General features: G+C 45.1%; 1 protein-coding gene across 4 annotated transcripts in view; it reads right to left on the bottom strand.

Annotated features, from left to right (window-relative positions):
* nrp2a (neuropilin 2a) overlaps positions 1 to 12,233 on the bottom strand; it is a 66,227-nt gene that overhangs the window by 24,367 nt on the left and 29,627 nt on the right. For all 4 annotated transcript variants that reach the window (XM_044344907.1, XM_044344911.1, XM_044344909.1 and 1 more), the window contains exons 4-7: positions 8,096 to 8,326; positions 6,504 to 6,659; positions 5,669 to 5,838; positions 4,571 to 4,726 (exon numbers count right to left, since the gene is read on the bottom strand). In XM_044344907.1, the coding sequence (XP_044200842.1) occupies positions 4,571 to 4,726; positions 5,669 to 5,838; positions 6,504 to 6,659; positions 8,096 to 8,326 (713 nt within the window). The remainder of the gene's footprint in view (positions 1 to 4,570; positions 4,727 to 5,668; positions 5,839 to 6,503; positions 6,660 to 8,095; positions 8,327 to 12,233) is intronic.

Genomic DNA, 12,233 nt, shown 5'->3' with positions numbered 1-12,233 from the left:
TCAAAAGTGGGAAGTTCGGAAGACATTTGTCTACTAAAACTTCCCAGAAATGTCTTGTTCCAGCGTACAAAATGCCCACCATGACTAAAAGGCCATTAGCTGGTGCATTACAATACTGCCTGCTGCCTTTCTTTTTCATCTTTGGGTAAAAGCAGGGAATATATGGTCGACATTACTGACACAAAAAGAACAATTTGTTCAATAAGAATCAGCTCTCGAGAGGCTCTTTCAATTTTTCTTTTGGATGTGAGAGGAGAGAGAGCAAACTCAGACAGTAGAAAGAGAAAGAGAAGAGAGACACAGACAATGAGATGTTGTCACTCCGCTCACAGCGTCCTCTGTCCCCTCCACTTCCTCCCATCTGTTGTCAGGCTACCTGAAGGGTGAGTCATTTAACCCCTGATCCATTACTTTCCAGGTTAAAGGTCACTGGCCTCAGGAAGCAGATGGCTGGTCATTGACCAACTTGTTGATAACATGATTTTGACTATGAAGCTGCTTTAACGGCCTCAATTAATTTCCTCAAAATGTTCTTATTGCACAAAGGCAAGTAGAAGTGTGTGTGTGGCATTTGCAAGGGCATGGCTGCCACCTCTGTAATCTGCCTGACGACTGGCGTGGTGTTTTTTTTTTTTGCTTGTGTATGTGTCTATGTGACACTACCCCTCACGTGACATGCAGGCGAGGTGGGCTGAATAATTAACATTGTCATGTTGTGTCTCCTAGCGTAGAGAGTCATGAAAATATAACGAAGCCTCCCTCGTAGTCTGGAGCCCCACGTACACACACACATAGCAGTATGCGACGGTCAGACTCGTTTGTGCGGACATTGGCGGGACACAGGCACCATAGGTATTTAAGTATTGATGACCCCTCCGGAGAACGAGGTCACTGTGAAAGATGTGTGTGTTTTACAGTAAACACCTCCTCTATAGATGTAAAGGGACCAGCAAATAGACCGTAAAAAGAAGCGACTGTGAATCCTAAACAGAGTAAATTTCACTGGTTCTTGTTTGAGCAAAGAACATTTGTTCTCTGTAAAATGAGGCGTGGATAGATGTATGCATCATAGCTTGATTCATTTACCATCTCCCTCTTTCTCTCCCTATTCTGTGTTTTTGGCACATGTCTCCTTCCTCTGCCAGTGTTTTCCTTCAAGCTGATGGCACCGCGGGGATATGCGGTGAGCTCTGCGTAAGACATTATTCGTTTCCGGGACATTTTTTCATCCCTGTGTTGTTCCCTCGATCCCAGTCTCTTTCTCTGTCCATTACACTCCTCATCCTCCTTTTCTTGCTCTAGTTACTCCCTCTGTCTCTATCTGTCTTTCCAGCCATCACCCCCCCTCCTCCCATCTTTGCTCCAGACGTTCACTCCTCTTCTCTCCCTTCCTCGTTCTCGGTATGAAGATGTTGACAGTAGGAACTGGTTCCAGCTGGCCGCTCTCCACTACTGGCTCTAAGAGGGAGTAGCGGTGTGTGTGCAGGCTAAGGCTGAAGCAGTGATCCTTTGAAAAGGTCTTACACTACCTTATGTCGAAGTCTTTGTACCAATATAACCAGTTTAGTCGGACCGTGTTTGTGTGTGCATGCTAACTGTGTGTGCATATGCAGAATTTCTATCATTTATTAGCTTGAAGAATAACTGAGTGAACAAAAAAGCTTGTGTGTGTGTCTGTATGTGGGTGTGTGACATACTGTGATGGAGGAACAGGGTGAAATGCTGTGTGGGCTTTTTTTTTCTCCTCTCTCCCAGGTTACTTTGAGTGTGTGTGTGTGTGTGTGTGTGTGTGTGTGTGTGTGTGTTGGACAGATTTAGCACAAGCTCACAATGCTTTTCAGCAACACAATGCTTGGTTAGCACTGGGGCTGATGGGATTTTCCTCACAGACATATGGCAGTGTGTGTGTCTTTAATTTTAATTTATTTGGACATACATGTGTGTTTATTGCTATAAAAATTCATTGTGTATCTATGTGTGATTGTGTGTGTGTGTGTGTGTGTGTGTGTGTGTGTGTGTGAGAGAGAGAGAGAGAGAGAGATATGCAATTCTAAAGTGTGCTAGCATCTCATCAAGTAATGAGGTGCATATGTGAGTAGCGTGATTTAGAATTAACAAGTCACATGGGTGTCAAACTGAAAATGTGTTGGCATGCACAAAATTAGTCAAAACCACACACACACACTAAAACACACACACACACACTCATGCACAAAGCCTGTTTGCTGGTGTGACTGAGGTGATTGCAATCTGCAGTGCTGGTGTTTTTCCCTTCCTACAGCACCTTTCTTTACCAAAAAAAGCACTATTTCCCCAAATGCCTTCGCTTCTCTTGCCTCTCTCTTACTCTGTGTGTCTCCTTCTCTTTCTGTCAAATCATCTTTATTGGCATTAAATCGTTCGGTCTGTGTCAACACAGCAAATAAGGGCACAAATCTTGACAATAAATGGCGACATGCTCTCTCCCAATAACAAACACAGTGAGGTAAGAACTGCCAAGCCAATCCTTTTATTCATGGGTGATTCGAATGATGCGCAGATACACTCGTGGCTCATCCTTCCACAAACACACACGTATCGCGCACTAATAATACACGCACACACTCTTCCAAAGCCACATTAGCTTCAAGCTCACTGTTAAATGACAATTAGAAGAACCAAATCCTAGTCATTACGGGACCCCCTGATGAGAATTGAGCTTCAACCACTTAAGGGCTCTTTGGTGGGCTTAGGATGGGCTAACTGGGAGTTTGTACGACATGACTGGTGGATTAGCAGTCACGGAAGATTCAACAGCAGCCCGCGGGGACCAGAGGAGAACCTTGCTGGCGAGAAGAATGAAAAGTATAGTGAACTTGCATTATAACACCGGCGCCGGGCTGAAATCATAAGTGCAAATTGCCCGCCGGTGTATGATTCATCAAAAGAATCATTCCTGGATCCCATCCTTTCATTGCTGCCTGTGATCAGCAGAGGTACAGAGAGAAAGTTTCATCCAACCTAGTCTGAGATGCCATTTGTGAATGCACAATAAATCATTGTGGATTTTAAGCAGAGCTTGAGAGTCCTATCATGCATGGAGCAAATGTTTTAACTGTCATTTTTTCTTTATCATCATGAAAAACGGATGTTATACTTAATCTGTCTATGTAGATAATGTTATGTCCCATTAGTAAAAGAAGCATTTCGTGGTTTCAACTTGGTTTTGAGGAATATTCAGAAATTCTTCGGTTGGCTTAAGTTAATACTGAGTTGAGTGTAGACTTGGTTACGGTGTTAGATATCAAAAAATCTTGTATATTTTCCACCGCAACAGTCACTTCATCTGAAAATATAACCAATTAAAAAAATTCAAAGTAATATCTCTTCTATATGCATGTCTCGATGCATCTGTCTGAGTCCCGTGTCTGCGAGCGGTGAACGTTTTTTTTCCTGCTCAGACAGATTAGTGGACTCAGATTACACAGTACAGACGGGCACCCATCATATACATATGCGCACACACGCACAGATCTCCAGACAGAGAGATCATCCAGAGGTTATTTAAAGGAGGGGTCAACTGATTTTGTGTGTGTGTGTATGTAGAAGGTGCGGGGGGGGGAGGTTTCTGAGGGGTTCTAATAAATTGCACAGATGTTCACTTTTTAAGTCAAATCCACATTTCGCTCAATAATCTCCACATCAAATACCCCCCACCGACCCCACCCAAACCAATCACTGGCATACACAGAAGGGGGCCAACAGTCATTTTGGGTAAATGTGTATGTGGATTAACCCCCTCCTGAAAGCACACACACCCCCCCCCCCCACCCTTGCCACTCTCTATTTTTCCGCTTGAAATCCACAGTGACCTTAACCCAGATATGAGGGGCAGAGTTCAAATCCCCTGGAGACAGGCTTACTGTGAGTCGTGCCGTGACAACAACAACAACCTGCACTGTATATCCATTCATACACAAGCCTAAGTATGAACCCCCTCCCCTCCCCACACACACGCACACACGCACAAATAAACAAACAAGGATGGACACATGACGCTCAATCAAAGCACTGTGAATCTCTTAAACGCACACGCGCTCACTCTGCGCCTATGACTCAGAGGATTTCACAACCTCAGGTGTGCGTGTGTGTGTTTGTGTGTTTTGGTGTGAGAGAGATGATGAATAGCTAGCCCAGATAAGGGCACATAGAGGACTCTATTGTTCTTGTTTGTCAGCTTCCTCTCCTCTCTCTATCTCTATCGCTTCCTCCCTCCCATCACCTCTTTCTTTGGCTGAGGTTATGACTCAGGTTCATAAACAGTCCTGGAAGGGGAAAGACTCCTTCAGGAATGCTGCGTCTATTGATATGGCTCCTGAATGCACACAACAGCCTCTGTTATTGGAGATTGTATCGTGATTGCGGTATAAAGGTTAAAGAAAGGGGAACTTGGAGTTAGATGTTCAAATCCTGGTTGGGGAGAGTGTGTTTTTTAAAGCTTGTGAAGTCCACTTTTTTCACTTTTGATTAGAGTGTATTAATCTCATTGTAGGTTTAGGGTTTGACGTATGCATATAGAGTAAAAGCCTACCTTGTGGTTCTTGCCGTGCCGGTAGACCATCCAGTCCTCCCCGTTGGTGCTGACCTCCAGTTTAAAGGTAGTGACGTAGTAAGACTTCTGTGTCTCTTTGGAGACGGCCCCCTGTGTAGCGATGCCTGTCAAAACCTTAAGGAAGTGAAGGTCAACCTGGAAAAAAGGAACAAAAAAAGAAATGATTTAAAATTCGATTGAAGATGTATTTTATTAATAACTGAATAGAATAGAGGAAGTGAACTACAGGACTGTGTAGACTCCAGGAGGGATTTATGGTGCTCGGCGCTGATGTAGATAACAGAGACAGACCAGCTGCTGTGTCTATCTGTCACACAGACAGCAGGGAATGGACACTGACTGTGGCCTACTGCTGAGGAAGCCCAGGTGGTGTGTTTGTGTGTGCATTGTCGTGTGTAAGGGGAGGAAAGCTGGAGGCAAAGATCAATGGCGTAGTGTTCGGATGCATTCCTGAAGAGCACCTTCATCAATCAAGGGCTTCTTGGCGCTTTTGTGTGTCTACGTATGCATGCATACGCGTATGTGTCTGAGGCAGGAAAAGATTGAGAGCACAGAAGCACTTCCTTATCATCATTTCACAGTTCCTCCGTTTCCTTTCCTCTTGTGTGTGTCTTCACTGTATATGAGACGCCGTTGACCAGTACATCTTCTCCTCCACGCTAGTATCACTGAGACAAATTCTTTACATTTATTGCGCTTAGAAAATGAAAGCAGATTTCTATGTGTGCGTGAGCTGTATTTGACCACTTTTACAATTGACATTATTTAGATTTTCACATCTGAAATGTGTGTGATTTTGCTGGTTTACACTTGAAAATAATGTCTCTCTAGATAAATTTACACTGCAGTGATCTTGGTCTTTAAATTGCCTATTTACAATTGCTGTTTGCTATGTCGTATGGTGATTAAACCTATTGTATTTAAAGGTCATGAAAGCTTTTATAATAAATAAAAGCTCTGAGCACCTGGGGTTAAGAAAAAAAAACTTATTTGACAGGAAAAGCTGGCAGAAACATGTTATCTCTGAGAAGTGCGGCACAAAAACACACTTGAGGATAAACACATCCGACCACTGACCTGTATGTACTCCTTGTTGCTGTCCTCTGAGGGCGTCCAGGCGTTGTCGTCGTTGTTGAGGCGAGCCTGCCGCGGCAACCAGCGGTTGTCGTAGAAGGTCGTGGAAGCGGTGATCTGATCGTCGCTGATCTTCCCCGACTCCATACCGAGTGCCATGCTGCAGTGGAACGCTGGAGGGAGAAACAGAGAGAAGAAAAAGAGGGGGATGAAGGAGGAAAAGTGGAAACTGTATATTCTTGGATGTAGCTTTACAGAGGAGATGGAACATAGGCTGTAAGAGAGGGAAGGATTTTACATACGCTGGGAAAAGAGGATATAAGGAAGGAAAGTTGAATAGAATGGATGACAGAGGCAGGATTATTTTAAAGAGATTGAAAGACGATCTAAGTAGCATATTAAAGAGCTTGAAGACAGAGACGAAAAGGTAAATCCAGACAGAGAAAGGGCAGAGGGAGACAGAAAGCAGTCCAACAGGTGAGCAGAGGTAAATTGAGGTGAAGTTAATTTATATTCTAAAAGAAAATAGTCTGCTTCTGAGAAAATCATGGTCTCTTAGGAGAAAGCAAAATAGGCTGAAAAGAGCGAGAGAGAGAGAGAGAGAGAGAGAGCTCTGAGATTGAAATAGCATTAAAGTGGGCAAGCTGAAAAGATCGAGAGGGTAAGAGGAATGAAAGATGAAGAAAGAAAGACGAGTGTTAGCAGAGATGATGGAGAAGAAACTCTTGAAAGAGTAGAAAATGGAGATGGGGATAAAAACAGGTAAATAAATCTACTGTACAGAGAAGGCATTTTGCACGCACAAACGCACGCTTGCTTAAAGTTATCTCGCACTCACAGTCGCTGACTTCTTTGTGCGTCATGTTGTACCGGGCGGAGAAGCCGTCTTTGGCCACGGCCATATCGGTGTGGAAGGATAGGGACAGCAGGCCGGAAGACGACTGGATCTCTGGAGGGATCTTTGTCCCGCAGTACCGGCCGATTAGAGGAGACACTGCAGACAAACACATAAATCAAACAGATGTAAATAAATGTTGTTTTTTTGTGGTCAATCTATAGTATTATCTATCTGGTTGCTGCTTTTACTATATGATACGATTTGTTACAAGGAAAAAAAAAAGTGAAATATTTTGTTTTCCAGTATCTTTGGGAACAAACAACGTGTCATTTCCATTACAATAAAAAAGGAATCCAGCAGTGCAAAAGCAGATTTCCGGTAGCCACGCTGCTTCAGTAAGTATTGTCTAATGAGACGCAGCATGCTTCCCCCCCCCAACTCTCTTCCGCTCATCATTCCTCTCTCTCCCTTTTCTCTCCTGTCCATCCCTCCATCTGCCATGTGTGTCTCAGCCAGAGCCCAGCAGGGGGACTGGAATCCCTGCCTTAATGCAAGCTGCTCTGGGATCAGCTGCAGACACACACACACACACACACACACACACACACAAACACACACAAGTGAGGATTACAATAGTCTCAAGAGTAGCTCCCTCGCCAGACACCAAATTCTTCACCCTTCCGTTTTGTCTCCCATCCCTCTTTCATGCCCGAGGACTCAGCTCACTGGAACTGGGTTACACTTTAATTTCCTCCTAATTCTCAACTTTGAATGGTATAAATTGTTTTCAGCTATCAAAGCTCCCAAATTCAAGGCTATAATTGGAATTTTAAATCCACTTGGATCCCTTTTTAGCAACTGAAAATGGAATAATTAGAGCAAATCCTCAGTTCTGTGCTTGATATTTTTTTTTTTTGAAAAAAAAGGGGGGAAGAAAGAGAGACGGAGCAAGCATAAGAGAAAGGGAGAGGTGGGAAATTCACCACTCACCACTACTAATGTGGTTTTCACCAGCAGAACAGCAACTAACATTACCCTATGGCGGTCACTATCAAAGCCCTTGATAACATCCTCAAATGTTTTTTCCTTTCCACTTCCTGATCCTGGCTGATAGGCCATTTTGCAACCTTCGGCACCTCCTATTGGATACAAACAGATACTCATCGTGGCCGTCACTCTCACTCGCCCAGGGGAGGAAGGAAGGTGATAAGGAGGGAGGACAGGGAGGATAGGAAGGGGGGTGATGAAGGGTGTTATTATGGAGAAGGAAGAGGGGCATGGGAAAGGGCTGCTCCTTTGGGGTGTTGAAGCACTTTCAGTTCCCAGTGTGAAATAATGTTTCCTCTATGTAATGTAAAGGAATGTAAGGCAAGGCTGCTTACATCAAAGGGAGCGGTGTCTGCTCAGGAAATTGAAGACTGGTATGCAAATTTCTGTGTGGGAATTGGGGGGATTGCATGAGTTCTGAATGTGGATATGAATACAGTGTGTGTGTGTGTGTGTGTGCATTTGTGTGTGTGTGTGTGTGCACAACCAAGAAACATCGATTTTCCAAGCATGCGTGTGTCATTTGCATGTGTGTTCTCCCTCACCTTGCGGCAGGCCGTCCCACACGTCCAGCCAGTCGTACTTGCAGTCACCTTCTCCCACCAGCAGGGGGTCGTTCTCGAGGTCAAAGGTCAGGAACGTGAGGGTGATGTCCATGTGAGGCGGGGCGATGATCATGTAGGAACACTCCAGATTGTGAGGGTATTTATCCGGGAAGCCCGGGGACTCGATCATGCCGGAGGAGCTGGTGAAATTGCGGAAGCAGAATTCCGACCCTGAGTGGATACAAGGATAAGAGGATATTTAGAAAGGAATGAGCAATCAGTCATAGAAGGAGAAGATACAGGCGTAAGCGATCGATCACGTGGCGATATCTCATCTGACTTGCAGAGGGTGTTCCAGAAAGCCGTTCATCACTGACAGCACGCTGGAATATACAGTGGCTGTGGTGGTGAAACACACAAACACACAGTTTATGATTACCGATGGAGGAGAAAATACACAGTGAGCAAATGCTCAAGTAGGCGTGTTGATACGAACAGTATAATAACTCTTTTTGCCAGTCGGGTCCCCTCCGCCTCAGTGTACCCACCTATCTGTCAGCTCCGCCAGCATATTTGACACAAAGCCTCAATATTTTCAACCACTTCTGTGCTCAAAACAAATATCAACAAAAATCAGGTACTCATTCAGAAGAGGACTAATGTTTTATGGCTTTAACATGGCCTTAAAAGACCCCATCCTCATAGGTGTGACATTATGTAATATGACGTATACTGTTACACACACTCATGCCAGGCTAAACAGAGGAGTAGACTGACCCCTCCTCTACTGCATACATTCAAAATAAATATTCTCAAACACTCTCTCTTCACCTCTTCTCTCTCTCTCTCTCTCTCTCTCACATACACACACTCAAACACACCACAAACGTTGTGTAATGGTTCTAAGTGGGCCCTTTGCGGCGGCTCCTCATTAGCCATGCAGATTTATGCGCCCTGGGCGGCTCACCTTGAGTGGCGGCAGCTGTGTGGCTCAGATCATCTACCCATCAGCCACTGCTCCGCAGCCCACTGGGGAGCCTGAGTCACGGCCGAGTGTTTATGGACCGGCACATCAATGAGGGTGGGAGAGAGCACACATAAAATAGACAGGGGACCGAATGTCTATACACACACACACACACACACAGAGTCTCATTCACAAACCTTGGCTATTTTCTCAATCTGTTCATTCGCTCTCCCCTCTAACACTTCTATCTTTATATGTTGGCTATAAACAGTCTTGCTGTATCTGTATTTTTATGCTTTCCAGAATGGCAAATATGTGCATGTGATAGTGTTACAAAGACGCTGCAGGATTTTCATTAGGTCTTTGTTTAACTGCATGTCAGAAATGCCTGTGGTGGTGGCCTTAATAAACCAACCAGTGGCACTTAAATTACTGCTCTGTGGTTGTTTATGAGTGCACTTGCACTGGACACTGGTTTTTCTAACTTCTCTCCAGCTGAAATTACTTGTGGTTCATTTCATTACTTTTTTTCTTTACTTAGACACTCGCAGTTGTCAAGCATTTCTCCCAGTGTAAAGAAAAGAGCCTGTTCTTGCAGTTTTTTCCCATCATTCAGTCTGTTGGAAAGCAGATAGGGAGGTCAGGTTGAAGAGGCTCAAGGGAACAGCCTCTGGTAGGTTTCAAACCTGGGAAAGTGGGGTTGCATCGTGTCAACAGCGCTGCACAGTCTCAGAGAACTGCCAGGTTGTGTTTGATACCGAGATACATATTCATAAAAGCAACGTTTGGAGCACAGACATGTTAACAGCACATTCCTTCTGCAGCATTCCTTCGAGGCACCAGTCCTTATTATCAGGCAGCCCTATAAAAGCGGAGGGGTCGGCGGGCTGCTCTGGCCCTCCCCTGTCTACACTTGGTTAATGGCAGAGAACTGACCCCAATCAGCACACAGAGACAGGGAAAAACTCGAGACTTGCACTGTCTGTATCTCTTTTTCTTTGTTTTTCCTTCTCTCTATCGGCTCCCTTTTATCTGCTTCTTCCTCCTCTCTATTTTTATGCCAATTATCTCACGGTTTTTTCTTTACCTCGCTCACTATATATATATATGCATGTATGCATGTATTAATGTAGTTAAAGCTTGTATGTATGTATGTACCTGTCTGTCAATCTATCTGTTTTGCATACATGTACAAACGGTATACTCAAGATGTTGACACAAAGGTATCAATCTTCCTCCTCATGTTAAAAGCAGCCCTCACACTCGTGTCGACTCCCACACACATGCTGCAACATCAAAACAGCCGTGGATCATCTGACTCCATGCTAAGAACCTGGCTGCCTACACACATGCACACACACACACACACAGAACTAGACATGTTGAAATATGACGGTAATTTACAGCAAGCTACCAGTGATATCTCCCTATTCCCTCAACTACTGACCTCACCTCTCTGTGCTGAGTGTGTGTGCGCGTCTACAGCTGCTGTATGTATGGATGGACGGCATAAAATGGAGTAAACATAAATGCTATGAATGCATTAAAGCAGTAACATGCATGCGATTGTAATGAAACAGTAAATTAACTATGTAGTATGTATGAGCCATATGACATGTTTTTGTGAATGCCTTTTATCAAGCTCCTCGCGTGTGTGTTTTTTTTTGCTGCTGGCATGTTTGTCTCTCTGTATGTGCCTCTTGTGTGTGTCTGAAGGTGTCTCTGTGTATGTGTGTGTGTGTGTGTGTGTGACAGCTTCCCAGTATGTGTGAGACCCAGTAACACACTGGCCTTGTTTCTTACTGGGTCATGGTGCAGCAGTCTGGAATCCCACCGCCGAAAACTTCAATCTGAGCACAGCTTGACTCCATCGCCTCCAAACACACCACTCTGTGTGTGTTTTACAGTCGGTGTGCACCAAGTAGTCGCTTCACACACTCGGGGCTGCCACGTGCCAACGCTGTGTGCACGCATGTGGTCTCATATTTGAGAGTGCGTGTCTGTGTGTCGTGTATGCATGAGTACCTTCTCTTTTCGTTAGCGCTCATTAGTTCACAGTCTATGAACATGCCAAAAACAAGCCCCCCCTTACCGCCTCCCTCCATCACCTCTCGGCCCATCTCTTACCCTCACACAAACACATACGCATGCTTGTCTTACGCAGACCCCTGGTTCGTGCTTGCATCGCACCATGAGCTGCCATTTGGCAACAGCTATCCGCTGGCAAAGAGGGGGAGGTCATGGCGTGAGCGTGTGATGCAGGGGGCGAGAGGGTGAGTTGCTGGGTAGAAACCACTCGCCTCTTGCACATGAGTGCCTGATGTAGTAGCAGCTCCACATGTTGTGTCAGGGCAACCCCTTTCCCTCCTCCTCCTCCTCCTCCTCCTCCTCCTCCTCCTTTCTCCTCTCATCCAATCCCTCGTTCCCTCTCTTCCTCAGCGGCGACGCGCAGAGTCTGTGTTCATTCACTCTTTTAACTCTCTGTCTCGTCTGTCTCGCTCCCCCTGTCCTCGGCACGCAACTCTTGCTGAGGGCTCACCTCTGCATTTGCGAGTGTCTGCCGCACATCAAAACCGCCTCACCTTCCGCTCACTGCCTGCCTGTCTGCGTCTGACATACATTTACTCCTCGTACACAGACACACGCAGGATCTCTCATGTAACCCCTGCTTGAGTTCGATTCAAGATTTCATTGAAGAAAATCTCTCCTGAGGCATCTGAGGAGGGGTGTGTGGATGCGTGTGTGAATATGGGGCGGAAGGGGCGTGCTACACAGGGGGGTTAGAGTAGGAAAAACTCACAATAACAACAACAACATCATGAACAACATGAAGACCCAGGAAAAGAAAAACAACATTCTTGGCGTGCCACGGTTCGACACTTTTATAGACCCTGAGAGACATTCTGCGTCAGGCTGAAGATGCTTTATATAGAGAGGAATGCTCCTTCTAAGTCACGTGTCACCTCTGTTATGTTTTGGGGAATGGAATGCCATTATCAAGTTTTTGAGAACCAGTAAAGCAGACGCCATAAAGCCTCCTGCTGCTCATGATATCCTGACTCCTATTCCTACAGCTGCCATATCAATTCATTTTTTGGACACATTTTCTTCATCACTGATCAGTCTTAAATAATTTTCGCGCTCATCCAGTTTATTTATTCATGACTTTAA

Source organism: Thunnus albacares, chromosome 24 (genome assembly GCF_914725855.1).
Source record: "Thunnus albacares chromosome 24, fThuAlb1.1, whole genome shotgun sequence".
NCBI classification, from domain to species: Eukaryota; Metazoa; Chordata; class Actinopteri; order Scombriformes; family Scombridae; genus Thunnus; species Thunnus albacares.
Note: the sequence above shows the minus strand (reverse complement) of the source record. Positions and strands in the feature narration are given on the sequence as shown.